The 23,220-nt window shown below is 45.3% G+C and overlaps 1 protein-coding gene across 2 annotated transcripts in view; it reads left to right on the top strand.

Annotated features, from left to right (window-relative positions):
* DPYSL5 (dihydropyrimidinase like 5) overlaps nt 1-23,220 on the top strand; it is an 84,395-nt gene that overhangs the window by 18,526 nt on the left and 42,649 nt on the right. For both annotated transcript variants that reach the window (XR_012122340.1, XM_017650716.3), the window contains exon 2: nt 14,794-15,058. Coding sequence is in view for 1 of the 2 variants with exons in the window: in XM_017650716.3 (XP_017506205.1) it covers nt 14,798-15,058 (261 nt within the window). In the remaining variant the exon portion in view is untranslated. The remainder of the gene's footprint in view (nt 1-14,793; nt 15,059-23,220) is intronic.

The following is a 23,220-nucleotide window of genomic DNA, read 5'->3' as shown; positions in this document are numbered from 1 at the left end:
TGGGCTCCTGCATTCTTAGGGTAAATTCCTAGGAGTGGAATTCCTGGGTCAAGTGGTATTTCTATTTTGAGCTTTTTGAGGAACCTCCATACTGCTTTCCACAATGGTTGAACTAATTTACATTCTCATCAGCAGTGTAGGAGGGTTCCCCTTTCTCCACATCCTCACCAGCATTTGTTGTTTGTCTTTTGGAAGTTGGCCATCCTAACTGGTGTGAGGTGATATCTCATTGTGGTTTTAATTTGCATTTCTCTGACGATTAGTAATGTGGAGCATCTTTTCATGTTCCTGTTGGCCATCTGAATTTCTTCTTTGGAGAAGTTTCTGTTCATATCCTCTGCCCATTTTTTAATTGGAATATTTGCTTTTTGTCTGTTGTGGTGCATGAGCTCTTTATATATTTTGGATGTCAACCCTTTATCGGATCTGTCATTTATGAATATATTCTCCCATTCTGTAGGATACCCTTTTGTTCTATTGGTGTTATCCTTTGCTGTACAGAAGCTTTTCAGCTTCATATAGTCCCACTTGTTCATTTTTGCTTTTGTTTCCCTTGCCCAGGGAGATATGTTCATGAAGAAGTTGCTCATGTTTATGTCCAAGAGAGTTTTGCCTATGTTTTCTTCTAAGAGTTTTATGGTTTCATGACTTACATTCAGGTCTTTGATCCATTTCAAGTTTACTTTCATACTTTAATTTTTTACATAAAATGCAAACCTAATGATGTCACTTCTTTGCTTGCCATACCGGCTGTATGTTACCATATTCCTGCTGTCCCCACTCAGCATCTAGTCCAGACTCTTGGAGTGTCCCAGCAGGCCTTGGATGGTGTGGGCCCTGCCCACTCTCCAGCCTCATCCATCAAATATACCAGCCATCCTAAATGCACCGAGCTAGATCACACTGCTCTGCTTATCTCTGAAAGGCCATGTTTGGCTCCTCCCCTACCCTGGTGAACCTCTAAACAGCCGTCAAGACTCATCTCAAAAGCACTGCCCTCTGAGAAGCAGTCCTGTATCCCAGTCAGTGTTAAGTGCTTCCCACCCCTCTTGGTATTGACAGAGCACTTCTCTTAACTCATATTGAATTTTTTTGTTTTTTCATTTCTTTCCACTACAAACCGGTGAGCAGCTCCATAAAGCTATGTGACCTTGGCTAGTTGTCATCTGTCAAGTGGAGATAGCCTGTCATCTCCAAGGGCAAGTGAGTGGTTGTTTCCGTTAAAAGCCGGGTATTAAGGGCTTTCCCTGCCCCTTTCACACAGCAGCACTCACTAAGGGTTAGTGCTCTGGTCTCCTCCACCTTCTTACGTCGGGTGACTGGGTCAGCTGGTGTCTCCTGACTGATCTACAGGACTCCTAGAGAGAGAAGCTGAAATCAGCTTTTGTTACTGGGTTTTCACAAAGCTCAGCGTGCCCTGGCAGCTGGTCTCCATCTGTGCATACCGGCTCTGTCCCGCTGTCTGCCCATGCTGTCATCCTTACTGTCATCCCTGCTCTGTTTTCCTTTACTCGGGAGAACCTCTATCCTGTCTCAGCTCTGCTCCCCCCTTTTCTATTCCGGGGCACCACCTGCTTAACCCACTACATCCTCGTGCCTGGAATACAGCAGTCACTGCTCTCCCATCCTCCACTCAACCTGTGTCTGGTAGAGAAGCAGGAAGGCCAGTCCCCCAGCATGTTTCATCCCCTGACTGTATCAGGATCCTGCTCTGAATGCTCCAGGGTGTCCTATGCTCCCTGGGGCTCACTCAGGAACCATGAGCCTCTTGCTCTGTGCCCTTTGACCTCATGCCCTGGCTGGCCAGGTTGCTTCCCTATCCCAGCCTAACTTCCAGGCCCTGAAGCAGTTAATCTGCTTGCCATTCCCATCCCATACTTGCTTGCTTCTGCCTCTTGTCTTTTTACCATCCCAGGGAGTGCCTGCTTTGTTCCTCTGCCGTAGGCTTTGCACCAGACACCCTCACAGCCAGCACAGAAATCTCTGGGGAAGCCTTCTCCCCATCGCTAACAGCCCATTATTGTGGCTAATGCAAGTGCTTTTGCCCCGCTATCTCATCCATCAGTCCTCCCTCCCTCCCTTCCGCTAGCACTTAATGAGTCCCCTCTGTGTGCCAACCCCTTAGAAGGATAAAGTGAGACCTTGGCTCTGCTCTCAAGGAGCCTCTGGTCTACTCCGGTATGAATTCCAACCCACGGTTTCCTCAGCCATAAGATGGGGATGATACTGTCCAATGACCTCTCTGGGTTGTTGTAAGATCCATAGGAAACTGTGTGTGAGGCTGACCTATAGAGAGCTTAATGGCGATGGTGGTGCCGATGGTCTTGATGCCCACTTTCCAGCTGAGCAGCCAGGCTTAGAGCAGATAGTCACACAGCTACAGTGTGTCCTTGTCCCACCCCATCACCCACTCTGTTTCCTCCTCCCACCTTGCATCCTTTGCTCCCCACTCCCCCCTTTGCTGCTCTCTAAAACAGGTCTCTGAAATCCAGACACAATCAGATCAGTGGCATCACTGCCCCACGTGAGGAAAGCTGGTCGCTTTCACCTGGGCCTTTCCTGTGGCCCAAAAGCACTTGGGCACGGAGCTTCCCGCAGGAGCCAGGAATGACTCATGCACGTGACTCACCCGTGGGAGGCTGTCTCCCTGCCTCGCTGCCCATCTCCCCGAAGTTGGGTCCCATTAGTCATGTATTTCTACAAGCACTGATGAGATTTGCTTCTCAGGCTCCAGGAATTTTAGAAATAGGGTAAAAATATCTGTTTGCTCAGTGTTGGAGGTGAGTCAGCTGTGTGGTTAGGTGCTGGCAGGAGGAGGCACAGGAAGGCAGGTTGTCACTGATTGTGCAGAAGCACTCTTGGTGTTAAGGTCATTGGCAGGCAGGTAAAAGCATTGAATTTGGGAGAGAGAGCTGAAAACACATTTTAAGCACAAAGTGAAATGGCTGGTACCTCTTTGAAGAAGTCTTATATTACAGAGAAAAAAAGGCTGTGTCCTGAGTACTATTTGAGTCGAAATAAGGAGATTGGCTTGTCCTAAGCCCAGTCCTTTTAGGAATTCTTCCAGGAGGTGGCAGGATGATAGCAAGATTTCCTGAAAAGAAGAGGGAAACATTTTTCCCCTTTCTTCAGTTGTTTTCAAGCATAAATATAAAAGTATTTATGTGGTTTGAAATGACCATATTTATTTGTCATTATAAGATCAATGTAATATTATAATGAAAGTTTGAAAAAAAACAGTGGGAAAGTCACCTATAATTCCAGAACACAAGCCTTGCCATTTATTTTCATCTGCTGTTTTTTATGTGCATATTTTTACATGGTTGTGTTATAGTACCTGACATACCATTTTTGTATACTGGCATGAATTTGTTTTTAAAATTTTTTTCTAATTCTTTATGAGATGTATACAAAAGAACACAGAAAATATATGTACAGTTTAAAGAATAATTTAAAGCAGACATCTGTGTAACTCCCACCCAGGTAAAAGACTAGATTATTTGCAGCTCCCAAGAAGCTTCCCCCACAATACACCCCCCACACCCCCTAGAGATAACCACTATCCTGACTTTTCTGATAATCATTTTTGGTTTTTACTCATGATTCTACCACCGTCTGCCTAAACACTATAATTCATGTTTGCCTGCTTTTGGGTGTAATGTGATGGAATCATACCACATTTACTATTTTGTGTCCTGCTTCTTTTCAGCTGTTTATGAGATGTTATATACAGTTATAGTTAGTTGCTGCTAATTTTCAGTTTAAAAGAGAAAAAAGCCATTTTATACCCTCTCAATTTCTATCCCAAATCTCACCTTTATTGGGTAGCCCAGGTTTGTGATAGGTTACAGTTAGGAAAACACATTCTTTTCTGCTGCACATGACTTTGCCCATCTCCCTCTGGAGCACGGAGGCCTCAGGCTGAAAAGAGCCATTGCTCCCCTCCGCTCTCCTGGCAGGGCCACTGGCCCCCTCCGCCCTTTGGCTGGAGTTCTAGGAAGCAGCCACTTTGGCCCTTGAGCTACAGCTGCTCTCCTTACAAAGGAGCTGATGGAATTATTTCTGGGGCCTGGAGACAGCTGAGAGCTTGGAAAGCACCACCAGCCTGAGGAGGCTGCCGGAGGGTCGGCCGGGGGAAGGGTTGTGCTGGTGCTGGTGACTCTCCTGGTCGGGAAAAGCCTGGTGTTCTCTGGCCAAAGCCTCAGCAGGGGCCAGGACTTCTTATCTCCAGTGTGTGCACACTTCTCCTGCCCTTCCTCAGGTCCCAGAGCAGGGGGATTATGGAAGGGGGATTTACTCATTTTTACTGGTATTTGCTGTTCCTGGGTCTCCCGAGCCTCACATGAAAAGCCTCCTGGCTTCATTGAGGAAAGGAGCCCTTAAAAGTAGCTAAGTTTCTGCCCAGATGCCAAAGCCTGTGCATGCATGGACTGGGATGCCCACGTGGGCACACTTGTCAACACTCAGTGAAGCCTGTCCTGTCACACACACACACACGCACACACACATGCTCAGCTTTCCCTCTGACAACTGCCCTATTTCTCTCATGGCTGATGTTGAACAAGTGGTCTGCAGCTCTGTTTCTTACCACCCTCTCAGGCTAATCCTTTGGAATTTTGCTTCTGCCTTCTGCACCCTGTGGGTGCTTGCTCAGTAAATCCAGCCATGCTGGGCCCCGTCAGGGCAGGTGAACCATGGGATTAAAACCTCTTACTCCATTTTAGCCTGTTAAGGACTCACTGCCCCTGGTTTTGTAATACCTTCCCAGAAGCCACGCCCCACTCTGGGGCTTCCCTTGTAGCAGCTCCTTTGTCTTAAACTTGTCTGTTAGGAACCAGCCCTTGTTCACGTTCATGCCCATCCCTTTGACAGATCAGGGTCGTGTTTGCCTCTGCTTCCTCTTACTGCAGCCCTGGTGCTGCGCGCTCACCTGTAGTCTCGCCCATTTCTGGCTGGCCCTGGACCTGTTCTACCTTCTCTACCGTGCTGCACCAAAGGCCGGGGCAGTATTCCAAACGCAGATGCTTTGTGGTCTCGTACAAATGGTCCCCACTTACAACGGCCTTGGGTCAGCTATCAGCCAAAATGACACCTGCCATCAATAGGCTTGATCCATCCCAGCCCCTGGGGTAACAGAAATGGGGGACATGATACCTCCTGATTAGCCGGTTAGGTGCAGAAATCGTTTATGGCTACCGGGTGAAAGATTCCAGTGTGTCTGCAAACACCGGCCACAGCCACTCTAGCCTCTGCCTGCAGCCCTTCAACCTGTGCAGCCTCCTTTCCGTCTAGCTCCCTGGTCTCCAGGTACCCCCTAGTCCATGGAGATGCCTGACCCCAGATGAAAGATGAAGGACCTGCTCTTTCACGTTCCCCGGTTTTCCCCATGGCTGGGCTTTACATCCAGAATCTCTTAAAACATTTTGTTCAGAACTCCCAGGTGAACCATATCAGGCCCACCACTCAGACCAGCCCTCCTGGACACTGACACTGGCCTGGGTTGGAGAGGAATCTAGGAAGAGTCTCAGATTTCTGGCTGGGTGATAGGGACGGTGCAGTGGGTTTGGGGAAGGTCGAGTGTGTGTTGCCTGTGGAACCTTCCAGTGGAGTGCTCCAGTGAGCATTTGGATGTTTAAATACCCACCCTACCTCAATCTGAGAATAGGTTCTCAGATTCCTGCCTACCTTGGAAAGCAGAGAACTAGATGGTGAAATCAGCCATAGGGCACAGGAGATGTGATTATAGGATATGGGGAGAGGTGGTCATGGGATGGAAACAGACGTGATCTTGTCTTTTTTTTTATTAATTTGCCACCTAATTGTTACTAGTCATTAATTCACACAAACTGACTAGGGAAGAGGTCATGTTAGAGGGAGGGGGACGTGGGGTGGTACAAAAGAGGTGTGGGGACTTGAACAGTAATGACAATGGTGAGTGCACAGGTGTTTGTGTCACTTTCCTTTGTACCTTACATGTGTGTTACAAATGTGATTTTCAATTGATAGAGCCAATTAAGAATTAATTATATGGTTATTCTGTGCTTTAATATTAAGAGTTTTTTAGTGTTTTTCTTATTAGAAAGCAATTTACTTTTTTAAAAAATTCAATTAACGTAAACCCTTAGCTTTCTCACTCACCTCAAACTTCCCTTTTTGGCTTTTGTGTTGTGTTGAACATTTCATTTGTTCTCATTTTGCATCTCAGAGAGAATCCCTTTCCAGAATCATCCCAGGATGCTGTAAGTGGGAACACCCTCCACCCCACGTCCTTTACGGATGACTCTCCCATTGTTCTGATTCTTTCCTCTGTGCTGATCAGAAGAAGCAAAATAGTTGCATGTTTTCATTTTCTTTTCCAGATCACTGCCATATGTTGCCTTTTGATCTGTTAGCAAATATTACCTGCTTGGAGCAAGGGAAAAGCCATATCATTCAGTGAGTCCCCAGTGACCTGAGCTGGCTTCACCTGCCTCTTTTGTTACCATCCCAGGTTGCCATTAGGGTTGGCTTAAATCCACAGATCTTTCATGTCACAGGGCAGTTGTGTTGCTCTTGTCTAGCATGGTCCTTGATATCAGTGACCAATTCTCTGTGAAATCACACATTTTTCTGTGGATTCTGCCAAAAGAAGAAATGTGAGCTGTAAGCCAATGCCTGTTAAGAAGGAATACATGTCTTAAACCAGTACTTACCAAGTTAGCTTTAAGGTCTTTCTGCAAGAAGGGCCCCTTCTACACCATTCTGGCCCTATGTGTCTGTGCCGATCCCCCAACATCCCCCTACAACCTCCAGCTGAGCTGCTGGCAGGTGGCTGCTCTGCTGGACAGACTGCGCGGGCTCTCCTTGTCTCACACCTCCCTGCAGGCACAGGGGAAGTGAGGAAAGTGATGACAGAAGCAGGCAACTCCAAGACACAGTGTTGGGGTTGGCGTTTCTTTGGCAGGACTAACACTGTGCCTTCGAGGAGCATGGGTGTGTGCATTTCATGAACGAGAAGCCGCAGCTGCATAACCTTGACTGTCCACCCAGCAAAATGCCCCTGCACCGTTCATTGGAACTGCTCGCAGCAGTAAAAAAGGCAGGAGCAGGGGGGCAGTGCAGGAAATTTTCTATTACCCAGCAAGACAATTATTGGATAGCAGACAGCAATAATTGTTACTGTTTTAAACACAAAGAGGCTTTCTCACTCCCAAGATATAGTGCTGTCCCCCTACCCAGAAGTCCCTGCTCCCCAGCTTGCATATCACCTTAGCTCTAACATTTCATTGGTTCAGGAACATAAGGAATACATGCCACAGAATCAGGAAATTGGGGGATGCAAGCTGTGCACAGTTGGATAAATCTTGGCATATCAAAGACACCCACCATCTTGCTGTGGAAGGTGGCACTGCATCTCTGAATAAATTGTAGAATTCTTAAGATCTCCATATTTGCAGTGTTAACATCACCCCTTCAGTCCTGGACTGGTTCCTTCTATTCAAGGTTATTGTTGGTAAAATCCAGGGACTGGGGGAAAAGTCAGGGTAGACTTGATGAATCCATGCAGCTCCAGAATCCTGTTCTTCTGATTTATGCCATCTAATAGCATTTAACTATCTAGCATTTTTCCATTTCTGCCTGGGAGGACAGACATGTGGTTTGAATTCTTTCATTTGCATAGATATCATAGCTCGGTAATCAAAGTTTTTGGTTAAACAAATGGGAATGTGGGATATAGCCAGAAGTCTTTAAAGGAGGCGACATTTATTTTAGGGTCCAGTTGTTACTTAAAGATGATTTGATTATAATGCTTGGTTCTGACTAATGTAGCATCAACTCAGGCTGCTATATATAATAAAAATATCATAGAGTGAGTTGCTTAAACAACAGAGATTTATTCCTCATAGTTCTGAAGGCTAAGTCCTAGATCAAGCTGGCCAGTTCAGTCCCTGGAGAGGACTCTCTTCCTGGCTTGCAGACAGCCATCTTCTCTCTGTGTCCTTATTGGGGGGCAGCGGGGAGATTTTGTGTCTGTTCTTATAAGGGCACTAATCCTATTTTGAGGGTACCCCACCCTCATGACCTGATTACTTCCCAAAGGCCCCACCTCCAAATACCATCACATTGGATTCGATCTTCAACATAAGACTTTGGGGATGATACAGACATTCAGATCATAGCATATAGGAAGCCAATGGGCCAGATACTGGCTGTGTATATACAGTTATTGTGTTTTGGAATAAAATGGGTGACTTGAAGCATCATAAATCAGTAAAACTTGATACTGATGGTCTTTAGACCATGACCAGTGACAGGAAGTTCTCTGAATATACTGCTCCAATCAGAGAAGAGGGAGACAGTCATAGTCAGTGGCATTTGCAGAGTTTAACAGCTTATTTCAACTGTGCTCAAAATCTTTTCCCTTTTGAGAGACTCTCCCAGAGGCCCACGGTATCCTCCCATACACCCACCCCCTCACTGCATTATGCACACCCCGTGATACCCACAGAGGCTCCCTGAGGAAAAATGTGCCAGTAGCATCTTCCTTTGCTTAGTTTAGTAATGATTAGCAGGGAAAGCTGTGGGGATGAGGTGCCGATGCAGTGCCGGGGGAGGTAAGAAGCATAATGAACGTCAGCCGTCAACAGCCAGAGAGGACGAGGCAGCATTAGGCATCTTGGCCACATAGACAGTTTGGAATGAAGATGTGTGGGGAGACACTGGTGTAACAAGACTTCCTACCATGCCGGGCCCTCATCTCATCCATTCACAGCTCTGCTGTCTGGTCCACAGTGAGAAACACCCAATTTCAACCAATATGTTAAGGTAGTTTTAAGGGTTTGGGGCAAGAAGTTCCCCTTTACTCTTTAGTCACTTAGTAGTGGAATTACTTGTGTATCTTGTCCAGTAGATTGAATTTCCTGAGAGCAAGACCTGTGTCTTTTTCAAAGCTGTCTCCAGTGCTTGACACTGGAAAGGAGTAAAATTACAGAATATTTTAATGCACACAAATGTTCATTTTAAAAAGATGTTCTCCAAAAGCACTTCAGGCAGGGAGTATGTTCAGCAGCCATGCTGTGATGTTACTCAAACACACCAGTGCAGACCTAGAGTGTCCTGAGGCCTTGGGGGATCCTGAAGGCCAGCAGGCGGTTCCGATGACAGCACCCCCAGCCTAAAGCTGGACTCCTGCCAGAAGGCCGGGCTGGATTCCCGCGTACACTGAAGTGGCTCTGCAGGCAGCTGAACAGCCACGGCCTGGGGCACTCGCCTCGCATCTTGGCAGGATGGCTCATGGCTAGAGTGTGGGCCCTTGTATTAGTCTGCTCATGGCTGCCATAACCAAATACTGTAGACTGGGTGGCTTAAACAACAGAAGTCTATTGTCTCTCAGTTCTGGAGGCTGGAGGTCAGAGGTCAGGGTGTCAGTGTGGTGGGTTTCTGGTGGGAACTCTCTACCTAGCTGACAGATGGCTGCTTTCTCACTGTGTCCTCACGTGGCCTCTGTGCTTATGCAGGGCACATGGGTCGGGGGAGAGAGCCTTCTGGTGTCTCTTCTCATAAGGACATAAATCCTGTGGGACCAGGGACCCCCTTATGACCTCAGTTAACCTTGAAAACTTCCTTAGAGGCCCCGTCTCCAAATACAGCTGCTCGGAAGGTCGGGCTTCTGCATGAGAATCTTGGGTGGACATATTCAGTCCCTAGCACTCTAGACAAGTGTCTGGCTTTCAATCCCTATTCTGTTACAGACTGTGTGTCCTTGAGGAAATTCCTTTACCTTTTCTAAGCCTCAGCCATTTTGTGGTAAAAATGAGGGCACGAATGGCACCCATCTGAGGGCATTGTAAGGATCACAGCAGATAATGTTCATGAAGGTCTGTAGTGAAGGGCCCCTTGGGTACTGGGTGTTCACTAACTGTTAGGTTATTAGCAAGGTCCTCTAAGTCCTGAGAGCGAGGCCCCTCTAAGGTAGGCGTAGGAGTGCGGTCTAGCCTGGCTTCCAGGACTAGCCCAGGCCTCTGTGAATGGGATCCCCAGACCTGAGGGCTTCCAGGACTCCCCAGTATTACCCAGGGGAGCCTAGCCTTCAGAGCCAGGTTAGCCTTTAGGGATTTCCAACAAGGAAATGGCAGAAGACAGGTTGAGTGGTGGGCAGCCCAGGTTCTAGAAAAAGGCCCCAGTGTTACAGCGGGTGCTGGCAGCCCTGCCTCCTCCTCCCTGAGAAAATGCAGGGAAAAACTGAGCTGCTGAACCTGAGGGGCACACTGGACTCCTTCTGCTTCATTTTAGGTTAAAAAAAAAAGCTTAACATAATTTTTAGATTATGAAGGGTAATACAAATATATTGTATATAGTTTGAAAAATAGAAAGCTATGATGAACATAAAAATCACCTGTAAGTCTTCTACCCAGTTAACTCTGATTACCTTTTCCTTTAAGTCAGGCCTGGATTTGAGACCCATCCTTCCCCCCAGAGTTATATGACCTTTAATGGGCTACCTGATATTTTCAAAATCTCTATTTCCTTCTCTTAAATTGGGCAAATATCCCTGCCTTGTTCCTCCTTCTCGTGGTTGCTATGTGAATTAATGCATGTAAAGTGCCTGGCACGGGGTGTTAGCTGACTAAGAGCTGTTGCCCTTATTTCTATTGAAGAAGACACCGTTGGCTTTTGATTCTAGCATCAAAGCTCAGACAAGAATCCCCAATAAATCATTATCACATTCCTTTGCCAGGCTCCCCACCCTCCAGGTGTGTGCTATGAGCATGTGTTCTAGGTTAATAAGCAAATCAATATTCTTATTTACAACATTGATGTAATGACTATGCAGCAATTACTTGGTATAAATATTCTAATTTTTCCTCTTACTTTAAAGCTGCTTTCAAAGGTGAGGATTATGTATTTGCACAGAGGATTAAGTGTGTGTCTTCTTTCAGTAACCCCTACCACCATCATCTTTTCCCTCTTCTGATTCAAACTGAGAACCTACGTCTCTCCTTTTGTGGTTACACCTGGTCTTGCCTTTCTAGTGAGAGGGAAGTATCTCATCGCTTGGGCTTTCCTGGATTCCTTAGGCCAGAGTGATGATTGTGTCCACCACCTGAGAACAAACTCATTTCCTAGTCATTATGTATTAAATTAAAACTCCAGTTTTCAGATTTTAGGACAAAAAAAATCTCCTGAAACATGTTTAGCTTCATCCCAGCTTCAGGCAATAGGCTTGTGGCTGTGACTGTCCAGTCTTCCCATCCTCCAGCCTGACCCCTCCCTACTGCCTCTCTGTGAGAGCCTTCCACCCTAGGGGAGGGCCCCTTCTCCCCAGGGGTGACACCTGGTGGAGCAGATGTTCATGGGGAACAGGACTCCCTCCGGCTGTCTTGTTTCCAAGCATCAGTCCCTGCAGCAGAACCCACCCACCCCCAAAAGAGCCAGCCTCTCCTAAAAGCAGGAGAGCCTGGTGGCTGAGGGCGAGTAGGCATTGTAAACTTTCTTGGTCTTGACTTTCCATGTGCTCCAGCCTAATCAGCTTGACAGTAAACAAACTTTTTAACCTCGTGTGTCCAGGAGAGCAGGCTAAGCCCTGCAGGTGTCTGACTTATTTCCTTACAAGGAAATTCATTCCTTCAACAGATTCCAAGGTCTTTTTATCCTGGGACATAGCCTTTCTGCAACTTGCCTTGTGGCAGGCAAAATAAAATGATGAGGATGAGAGAAACATAAATCACATTTTTTGCTCTGCTCACAGTGATTTCTATATTGGAAAAGAGGCAAAAGTTGAGCATTATCCTGGACACTGAGTTGCCCAGTATCCCAGAAAACAAACAATGCAGTTCGTCTACAGAATGTTGCTGTAAACTGTTTGGATTGTGTCGGTGCAAGTAAATGTTTCGTTCACTCATTCCCAGTTTTGAGTAACCTATACTGCGTGCTGGGGATGAAGGGGGCAGAAATGATGATCACTGATGGGCTTCTGACTTTGAGGAAGTCAGTGTAGGGGTGGAGACAGACTCCAGTACCCTGAAGTCTGTGAAGATGCAGGGAGTCAGGAAAGGTTTCTCAGAAGAGAGAACAATTGAATTGGGTCCTAAAGAATGAGGAGAAGTTTACCCAAGTACAAAGGTGGGCTTTATTTGAGCCCAGGGAGACACTGCAATGATGTCATCTCCCTCCCGCAGTAAGACTTTGTCCTTTATTTTCTAAGTCTAAATGAAAATAATTTCTATTAAGATATCTGAGGGTCAGTACAATTGCAGATCCATCCAAAGTGTGCTCCCTGGATGGAATTCCAGGTAACTCACCATGACCACAGCTGTCTGAGCTGCCCTCAGCACCCACTCCTCCTGTGCAGTCTCCCTACGCTTCACTTCTCAGGCCCCTGCAGTGGCTCCTCCACACCTCCCACTCTCTGCTCACAGCCACTTGCTCCTTACTGCTCTCAGGAAATCAGCCTCCAGCTTTTCAGAGCAGAGAGAACATAAATTCCCTTGTGTTCTCATCTTTCCTACAGGCCTTTGACCTTAACCTTTCTTGAGTCTGTTTCCTCTTTTGTGAGATGGGCATAATAATACCTTCCTCAGAGGGTTGGAAGAATCAACCCTCTTAGTGTATGAGCAACTTAGTGTATGATCCAAATAAACCACATACATTGACAGAGGACTTAGCTTGTGGAAGGGGAAGGCCTTCCATTATCAATGGCCATCATCATTCCATGCTACCTCCTTCAAGACCTTCATCATAAGTAATCCTTGATCTCTTACAACTTTAATATTTCTTTTGACTCCTTTCTTACTGCTTGAAAAATCTTATTTCTTCTGCTCTAAATTGATGTTTTCCCTCCACCATGCTTCTCAGGCCATTTTCCGGCTTCCTTTACTCACAAAGGTCTTGACAGCTGTGTATGTACTTCCCACAAACTTGTCTTCAACCACAGCTCATCAACAAAGTAGTCCTCTCCAAAACAGTGGTCAGGATGTCCTGTGATCCTTGTCCCCCTCCACTGCTTGGCCCCAGTTAATGCTAAGAGAACAAACCTCCAAGAGGAAGGGAGTGGTCAGTGGTGTCAAATGTGGCCACTTAGTGTATGATCCACTTTGAGCTAATTTTTGTGTAAGATCTGAGGTTTTAGGAAAGGTTCATTTTGGGCCTGTGGATATCCAGTTGCTCCATTTATTGGAAAGACCATTTTCCCTCCATTGAATTGCTTTTTGCACCTTTGTCAAAAATCAGCTGACCATACTTGTGTGGGGCTATTCCTGGGTCTCTCTTTTGGTCCAGTGATTTATGTGTCTATCCTTCCAGTCATCTGCCACAAAGTCTTGATTACTGTAACTATGTAATAAGTTCTTGCAGTCGCATAGACTGATTTCCCCCAGTTTATTCTTTTTCATCAAAATTATTTTAGCTATTCTAGTTCCTTTGTCAGTCCGTAAATTTGGGCAATAATCCTGCCTCTATTTACAAAAGATTTTTACTGAACTATCAAAATATATATCAATTTGAGTAAAATTAACATATTTACTATGTTGCATTTTCCAATTCATGACCATGTTATGTCTTTCCACTTGCTTAGATCTTTGATTTCTTTCATTAGCATTTCATAATTTTCAGCATGCAAATCCTGTGTGTTTTCTTGGATTTATGCCTAAGTATTTTTTTTTTGCATGTACATGTGTTCATTGCTAGCATATAGAAAAACAATAGCTTTTTGTATGTTGATCTTATGTATTACATTCTTGCTGGACCAAGTGCTTTTTCTGGAACAATTAATATGATTGTGATTTTTCTTCTGTAACCTGTTAGTATGGTGGATTATATCAGTTGATTTTCAAATATTGTGCCAGCCTTGCATCCCTGGAATAAATCCCACTTACATGGTGGGTAATAGCTAATGTTTTGTTAAGAATTTTTGCATCTATATTCATGAAGGATACTACTCTGTACTTTCTTTTTTTGTACTGCCTTTATCTGGTTTTGGTATTAAGTTAAGCAATACTGACTTCAAAAAATGAGTTGGGAAAATTTCCTCACCTCCTATTTTCTGGAAGAGATTGATATTAATTCTTTTTTAAGCATATGGTAAAGTTCTCTAGCTTTTAAAAATGTTGATTATGGGGACCCAATCTGGACTAAATAAAGTTGACTCTTAGGGGCGAGGCTTGAGAACAGGTGCTTTTCAAAAGCTCCTCAGGTGAGTTTATTAATGCTCAGCCAGCGGTGGAGCTCAATGTGGTAGTGGACCTCTTGAGGCAAACACAGGGGGATGAACTGAAGCGGAATCCATCTGAAGAATGATGTGAATTAAACAGCTGTGAGACTTGGAGAATGCAAGACACGCCCCAGGAGCCTCTGATATCTTCAGGACCATGTGGTGTCCTGTGGACATCAGTCATGTAAGACATCTGGGTTTGACTCAGCTACTTAGTAGCCATAAATTCCTTAGAAATTTCAGCTTTTTCATCTGTAAAATGCCACTTTTCAGGTTGTTTCAGGAATAAAATGAGACAGGTATGAAAATGCTTCAGAGCACATAAAACATTTCAGGAAGGTAAAACTTGGTGTTTCTTTGGGCCCCAGCTTTACCCTTACTGCCTTTGTGTCTTTATTCCTAATGAGTCCCACTGTGAGGTCAGTGGGAGGCTTGTGACCCCAGCTGGTGGTCGGACCAGTGTCTTTAGTCTGTGGAGAGACTTCCTCCCCATCCCTGCTCATGTACTCTGCCCATGGTTTGAGCTCTAGTAGGAAGAGGTGGGACTGTGGTTATAGTGAAAAGTGACTTTGACCTGACTGGTGCCTCTCTCTTGCCTTCCGTAGGAACATGCTTGCCAATTCAGCCAGCGTGCGGATTCTCATCAAAGGAGGCAAGGTGGTAAATGATGACTGCACCCATGAGGCCGACGTCTACATTGAGAATGGCATCATCCAGCAGGTGGGCCGTGAGCTCATGATCCCCGGAGGGGCCAAGGTGATTGATGCCACTGGAAAACTGGTGATCCCTGGGGGCATCGACACCAGCACCCACTTTCACCAGACCTTCATGAACGCCACGTGTGTGGATGACTTCTACCATGGGACCAAGGTAATGCTCCTATTTGCTGAAGGTGCCTCTCCCCTTCGGCGGCTTTTGTTTCTGGGGCTGCTCAGAGTGGACTCCCATGAAAAGGATACTCCTGCTGTATTGCTAAAAGGAGCAGGGTGTTCTCAGAGTGGCCACCATGGCAACTAAACGGGAAATTCCAGGCTAGATGGTCATAGACAGCCTCAATTATAGAAAAGGAGTCATTTAGGCCTATTTTGCTGATACATCACTTACCTATGTGCCCAGACCAGGAACTGACTTTACTTTTATATTTTATGTCACATAATCTAGACCTAGAGTAAGAAGAGAATTAGCTGGTGTTTGTTATTGTGTTCGTATGTGATGGGGGCAGGGGTTGATCTGAGGGATTCCTTTATATATGATAAGCTAAATTAATTCCCCCAAAATTGTACAAAATAGCTATGCCTCTTCTAGATTATTTTAATGGCAGAAACTATGAAATAGACACAGCTAGTTATCTTATTTGTCTTTCCTAGCTCATTCAATATTTTTAAAAACAGCTTGAAAACTACTATAGTGGGTCCTCTTTCAGAGGGAGTTATAGACAATACTTAACAGTTATTGAGCTGGGCCTGAGCCACTGTATATACCTGAATGTAAAATACAAAACTTCAAACCTGAGAAACAAATGAATTGGGAAAAAATTGTATTTTGCAAAAAAGAGTCGCAAGTGGGTTCTTCTACCCTTCCTCTGTTCTCCAGAACGTGTCATTGCTGTCTTCCCTCTGCACTGTGGTTATCTGTCACAGGCCAGCCTGTCCCTGGACACCAGACTATGGTCTCCATAAGGGCGAGGCCTGACAGTATTCTTTGGCCTTCCCAGACCCTGGTATTGACCTGGAACTAGCATGGCTACAATACCCAGTAAATGTTTGCTGAATGAATGAATGAGTGATGCTTGTCCATGAGGGTCTCTATACCTAGCTTTGCATCAGATTTGCCTATGAAGATTTTTTTAATGCAGAGTTGAGTCAATCCCATGAGCTACAAGTCTCCGACCCTGGCAGCAGCCCCTTGTACTGTCCAGTTTATACAGGACTTGGCCTTTAGTGCTCCCTGAGCAAAAAGGGTCCATCAGCTCCTGGCCCAGTGATTGCAGTCCTATGTCCTTCTTTGGCCCATAGCCTCAAATCCTCAACAGCCCTGTGCCCTAAAATCTCACCTCTGTTCTGCCTGAGGACTCAAGTGTTCCTGCTGCTAGGTAATGACTGATGCAGCTCCCCAAGCCCCCCCTGTAGGGCAGCCTGGACAGGCAGACACTGGCCATGGCTTCCCAGTTACATGGGCCAGCCTACCTTGAGCAGGTGACCCTTAAGGTCTCCCTGAGGATATGCCCCCTTCCCAGTCCAAGAGCAGTAGACCAGAGCCCTGGAAGGCTGAGCTGTGAGGAGTCACAGTAGCCACGGCCCAGCCTGGGCTGAGGCAAGGATGCTGCCAGGTGTGGTACCCTGGCATCTGGGGCCACCCATGCCCACTCTAGGCAAGCCCAGGGAAGAGAAGCAGTAGGCAGACCCTCCCTACTTTCTCCTCTGAGAATTCTCTCAGGTCTTGTGGGTGGTGCCACACTGATGAAATGATGTCACCCCCATAAAATTTTGTAGGGTCCTCTTGCAGGGTACCCTAGTGGCAGTCAGGACCTTTCTGAGGAGCAGAAGCATTCCCAGTTCACCACAGCCACACCCTTGTTTGTGGCTATTGCTGCTGTCATTTTTATTGAAGTATAGCATGCACTCTGAGAAGTGCACAAATTCTAAGTGTGCAGAATTGTCAAGACTGAACACACCCTGGGACCAGCACCCAAATCAAGAAACCAGACAGTCCAGCACCTGAAGCCCCCCCCTTGTGCCCCCTTCCAGTCCCTACTCCTCACCAACCATTCTGATTTCTAATACCATAGTTTTTTTTAAATAGCTTAATTGAGATATAACTCACATACCATACAATTCACCTATTTAAAATGTAGAAGTCATTGGTTTATGGTATATTCACAATAGACTGGTTCTATTTACTCCATGTAAATGCAATCCTTTGCTCAAAATTGTTTTTGTGAAATCCATCCATGTTGTTGCATGTAGTATTTCCTTCACTTTTATGGCTTTACAGGATTCCACTGACATGATATACCACCTAGTATTTAATCCATTCTGCTATCAATGGGCATTGGATGGTCACCAGACACTATTGCTATGAACATTCTTGTACGTGTCTTTTGGCAAACATGGGTATGCACATTGCTGTTGGGCATATTTCTGAAGTGGAACTGCTGGGTCATAAGGTACACACATGCTCAGCTTTAGGAGAGTCTTCCAAATCATTTTTTTTTAACTGGTTGTAACAATACATACTCCCAGCAGTAATGCAAGAGAGGCCCCAGTATTTACATCAGCATAACTCTGACAACCACACCGGTCCACACTGTGGTCCACTCTGGAGTATGCTCAGGCCTTGTACCACAAACTGTAGCTTTCTGTCCCTACAGTCCAGGGCCGGATGCCACACTGTCACCACACTGTCAACAGCCTTTTGGAGGGCAGGCTGGAACTTCTTTGTCTTATTTTCCATACTGTTGTCTGCCAGGGCCTCGTTAGCCAGGAGTGGTGGGTTTTCCCCTGAGAACCTTCAGCTCTTCATAGCGGATGAAAGCCTCTGCATGTGCACCTGTGGGCGAGGTAGGGAGTAACTCTTCATCTTTTTCAGGCTTCTCATCTGTGGGAGCAGTTGCCTCTGGAGAGCACGTGAAGCCCCTGTGTGACTAAAGGCCCCAGGCCTCCCATTCCTGCAGGTGTAGGCCAGCTCAGGCACCCTAGTTGTGGGGTTCAGACACCCATAGACCCCCAAGCCACTCTGGCCTGACCCTTTGTTATATCCACCCCCTAAGCAATATGGGACCCTGATATCCTTGTGCCCCAGACCTCATATAGTGTTTCTTCCTAATGTGGCCCCTGACCCAGGCCTCACAGATGCATCCCTTCAGTGGACCCTGCTCAGAGGCCTGCTTCAGGTCCCTTACCCCATAAGATCTGGTTTCTGGCCCTGGCACCTCAACCCCTCCACTCCTGACTTCCCCTTCAAGCAGGTGCTCCTGCAGCTGGGTACTTCGGCCTCCTCTTTCGCCTGGTTCCTGACAATCTCCTGGGGAGAAAAAATGCTCTCCTGTTGCATTGCTGCCCCCAGGGATGTGTGGATTTAATTATTCACACGGCCTCTGGCACTCTGCAAAGGCTGTGCACCCTAATAGCCAACACTGACCTACTTTGTATGTGTAAGGAAGGCAGCAGTCGATTTGCTTTAAGCATCTGGGTTTATAATAGAATAATAATCCCAAGGAAAAGATCAACCAAATGATTAGCCTAGAGGGAAAGAGATCAAGTTGCATCTTTTTGCTCTTGTCTGACAGATCTGCAGGGTCTTGAACTCTGCACCCCCTAAGCTATGGCATGCTTGTCAATTTGGCAGCAGCAGCCTGGGCTGAGAAAACAAAACAGCTGAGAGCCTGGCTTTTCTGAGAGCATCTGGGTCTCCATTGTATTCGGTCTAAAGGGATTGCTCTAACAGCTTCTTTAACAAATGCTTTGCCTGCTTTCAGAGGCTGTGGCAGGCTCTGCCTGGCTCCCCTGGCCCTGCATCCCATCACAGCAGGTCACTTGATCCTCCCCCACCACCACCCCTGCAGCCTCCCAACCTGCAGGCCCCGCCCACCCCAAGCCCAAACCCGGAGTTTCCGGAGGTTGACAGGACCACCTGCTTGTTAATAATAGACCCCATTAAAGAGGGAGGTTGTGTCCTCTGGGGAGGCAGCAGAGGAGGGGAGAAGGGAGAACCAGTAACACCAACTGTGTTTATAAAGGTCTAGGATTTCAGTTGGGTCATGGGGTCTTTTATTAGTCTGCTAAACTTATAAATTGCATTTATTCTTTCCTGTGTATCTACTGTTACATAATAAAGAATGCTAATGCAGGCTCTGGGCTCCACCCCACCAATAGCTCTGCATGGCCAGTTGGGAATATCAGAGCCAGGCTTTTTAAAATAAAGGCATAATCCCTTCACTAAGATGTTGATAGAGAGGGAGGCATGGACAAGGGAAAAACAACTTCCTAGATGCCTTTTCAGCCTCCCATGCCTCCAGAAATATATTAAGAACCACCGTCTAGGCTAGTTTTCAACCCTTGAAGGAAATTACGTTAGAAGTATTTGAGGAATTTATTTTAAAGATACAGTGTCCAGGCCAAATTCCACACCAGTGAAATCAATGTCTCTAGGTCTGCCCCTTTCACCATCCGTAATTTTTTTTAAGCATCTCTGATGATTCTAACACCAGCAGGTAGATTATTAGGGACTCTTCAGTTCTTTCGAGTGCTATGTTGCCCTGGCTGTCAGTCCCGCTGCCTGTCTGACCCCACTGCATGTGCCAGGCTGACTCTGAATGGCATTTGAATTGGAAGCTTGGGTCTGCCTCGCCTTGCCCTTGCCAGTCTTATTGCTTCTCTCCTCCTGTTCACATTCCCTTCACTGGGTCCCCAGACCCCAGCCTGGGGCCCAGAGCCCCTGTACTTGCCAAGTTTCCCTGTGTTCTACATCCCATGGACGTGACCATGAGTGAGAAGTTGGCCATGATAGAGGTGTCATAAACGGAAGTCCGGCTGGGTCTGTCTCCCTTCTTTGAGGCCCTAAGACTCCCTCTTGTCTGTGCCAGGGCCGTCTGGTCACAGAGGCAGCCTCCCACTAACTCAGAATAGCATCAGCAGGACATTTATTCTTGCAGTCAACCTACAAGGGAAGCCAGATCCTAATCAGAAGAGTGCTTGGCCAGCACAGGACCAGCCTAGGGGGTGCCCAGTGGCATAGGCTAGGATGGCCTGCCACATCCCTCCCCCTGTGAAGGGTGCTCGCCTTTCCTCCCCTTCTCCCACTGCAGAGGGTTGGACCCTGTCTGGCATCATCCTAAGATACAACAGGCAGGAACATAAGGAAGTTCCCTTTGGTGTCCAGCCTGCCAACAGTCTTCCCAAGGAGCCCATTTATCCTCTGGGCAGACTGTTCTTTGCTATTTTGCCTTTGAAATGTGCTCTTTTATAATTAAACCTTTGAATGCTGCTCACTTCCTTTCTTCATTTTTCTTGACCCCAGTATTCTGTCTGTTTCTATTTAATCCTGGCCAAAATGTCTTTCCAGTCTTTTAGTTCTACAGTAACATTTGCTGCTTCTTGGTGTCCAGACTCATATGTTCTTGCTTATTAATTGATGTTGCCAACTTCACTATGTCTTCATTTCTTTAAAAAACTAGAAGGGGCCTTAGAAATCTAGTCCCACCCTCCCATTGATAGGAGAATGAATGGGTTGTTCCATGTCCCAAAGGTAGTGGGACCAGAATGCAACTTCAGAGCCCTGTGCCAGGCTCACGTGGTCACGTGGTTGTGGTAGAAGTTAGTTCCTTACAGCTTAAGGATTGAGGTCCCCAATTGCTTGCTAGCTATCAACTGAGGGCCCATCTCAGCTCCTAGAAGCTATCAGCATTCCTTGCTGTGTGTCCCCCTCCATGTTCAATGCCAGAAACAGAGACTTTGACTTTGAATCTTCCTCATGCTTCAGATCTCTCTGACTTAGAATGCTTTTGCCAGGAAGAATCCCATCCCTTTAAGAGCTCACCTGATTAGCTCAGGCCCACTAAAATAATCTCTCTTTCTTAAAGTCAGCTGTGCCATGCCACAGAACTAGTCATGGGTGTGCATCCCATCTTATTCACAGGGTCCCTTCCGCACTCAACTGGGGGGATTGTACAGGGTGTGGTTCACTGGGAGCCACCTGCCTGCCATAGGGGAATACATACCCAAACATGGTCACCTGATAGATACCTTCTTCTCCCCAGCTGAGAGAATTTGTCATCCTGGGGCTTTCAGATTGTTTCCTGTGTAAAGTTTGTCTCTCAGCTAGATTGAAGGCTCTGAGGGGCAGAGACCACATTTTATATTTAACTCATGACTCACCACAGACTTATATAACTTTAAACACATAGTAGATGTTCAAGAAATAGATCTCAGCATAGCTTGGTAGTTGTGAGCACAGACTGGAGTACACTGCCGGAGTTTGAATCTCGGCTCCACATTTACTAGCTGGGTGGTTTGAACAAGTTCATCTCTCTCTGCCTCTCAGTTTCCTTCTCTGGAAAGTGCAGATTGTAATAGTACTGTGTGCTAGTTGAGTTACTATTTGTAAAAAACTTAAAATAGTACTTGGTTAGTTACTAAGCAATGTGTTTGTTAAATAAATAAATAAACAAACAAACAAACAAACAAATAAATAAATAAATAAGCAGATCATGCTGATCAAGGACCAACCCCTGGAAAATCCAAGGGCACAGTTTCCTTGTGAGCATATGTAATCGCTGATAAGCATCGAATAGGAACTAAACAAATTAATTCCATTTCTACTGTTAGGGCTGACTGTGTGTTTTAGATTTCAAATGGAGTTCAATAGTAATGGTGATGAATTCTAGATAATTTTCTCTCTTCGCTCTTCCTCTTAAAAGCAGAAATAGCCAGTCGTAAACTCTGCAGGCACCAGGAGCTATTTAAAGATAATCCTGCTTCAGATCAGTTATCTTATTTAACAAAACCTTGCTGCCAACTTTCATTCTACATCTACATTAATTGGCAGGTCAAAATGTAGGCCAGGTTGACCCTTAGAACAAATGTAAGAGAGGAGATCTACCATTTCTTCTACATTTTTACATCTAGTATTGGAAAAAAATCTCCTGTGGTGACCAAGCAGCTCCTCAGTTCCTAGAATAGAGTGTACACAGATAAAGACTTTAACTATACAGAGAGATTATTGTATTTTAAAACCTTTGGTTTAAGAGTGAAAATAAATGCACCCTCTATGATGAGCCCAATCATATTGGAAACCTCTCATACTTTGTACAGGAAGTTCTGCTTTTATATACTCATCCTCTAGGGTTTAAAAAAGAAAAAGGAAGAAAAATGCATCGTGTACTGTATGTATACATCCATGATGCCTATAGTACATGAGTGATGTATTTTTCTTTTTCCTTTTTTCTTTTCTTAAAGCTCGCATATTTTTTAATATTTCAAGAAATTTTTAAATATAGTCTTATAGAAAGTTCTGAAAATCTTTCTTCCTCCAAACCTCACCACAGCTGCCTCTGATCTGAAGCTGCCATATTCCTTTGTTGAATGAAAGGTGCACATCTTACAACAGTTCATTACCAAGTGGAAATGTGTGCAGATGCCATGTCTTTTCCCCTAAGTGGTTTCAGCCTCTTTGTTCCCTCAGGTTATCACTCCAGCCAACTGCATTTTTCTTTCCTTCTGATCCCTTTTTACTTCTTGCTAATTAAAAATTAGGAGCTATAATGATCTTTAATCAGTACCTACATGAAGATAAAACTATGGGTCAACTATAGTAAGAACTTTCTCATTAATCAGTGTTTATCTCATACAACCCACACACCTTTACTCACTTCCAAATACACACTTGCACTCTTGTACACACACAATTTTAGAGCTGGAAGCACTATTAAAGATGAATGAATCCAACCCTTAATCCATGAATAACTGTGCTAACATGTAAACTCTCCACAGTATTCTCAATTAATATTTAAAAATAGAATCAAACTTGATACATGTTGGTGAACTCTTATTCTTGGGAGAGTATGTATAGAGTAAAGAAGGCCATGATTAGGGAACCTAGGAAGCCACCTCTTTTTTTTTTAATCTATATGTTACTTTTGTTTTTCAACCACTTGACTGAGGTATAATTGACATTCAATAAGCTACATATTTTTAAAGTATGTATATAGTTTGATACGTTTTGACCTATATATACATTGTGAAGCCATCACCATTAAACATAATAAATATATCCATCACCCCCCAAAATTTTTGCATCCCTTGTCCTCTCACCCTGCCTAGGTCACCACTGATCTGTTTTCTGTTACTATAGACTAATTTGCATTTTCTCATGTTACTCTGTATGTGGAATCATACAGCACATATTGCCTTCTTGGTCTGGATTCTTTCATACAGCATTATTAAGTTTTTGGCTATTACAGATAAAACTACTACAGACATTTCTGTACAAGTGCTTGTGTGGATGTAGACTTAAATTGCCCTTGAATAATTACC

This window comes from Manis javanica, chromosome 1, assembly GCF_040802235.1.
Source record: "Manis javanica isolate MJ-LG chromosome 1, MJ_LKY, whole genome shotgun sequence".
Classification (NCBI taxonomy): domain Eukaryota; kingdom Metazoa; phylum Chordata; class Mammalia; order Pholidota; family Manidae; genus Manis; species Manis javanica.
The sequence above is the reverse complement of the archived record's forward strand: the minus strand, read 5'-3'. Positions and strand labels throughout refer to the sequence as shown.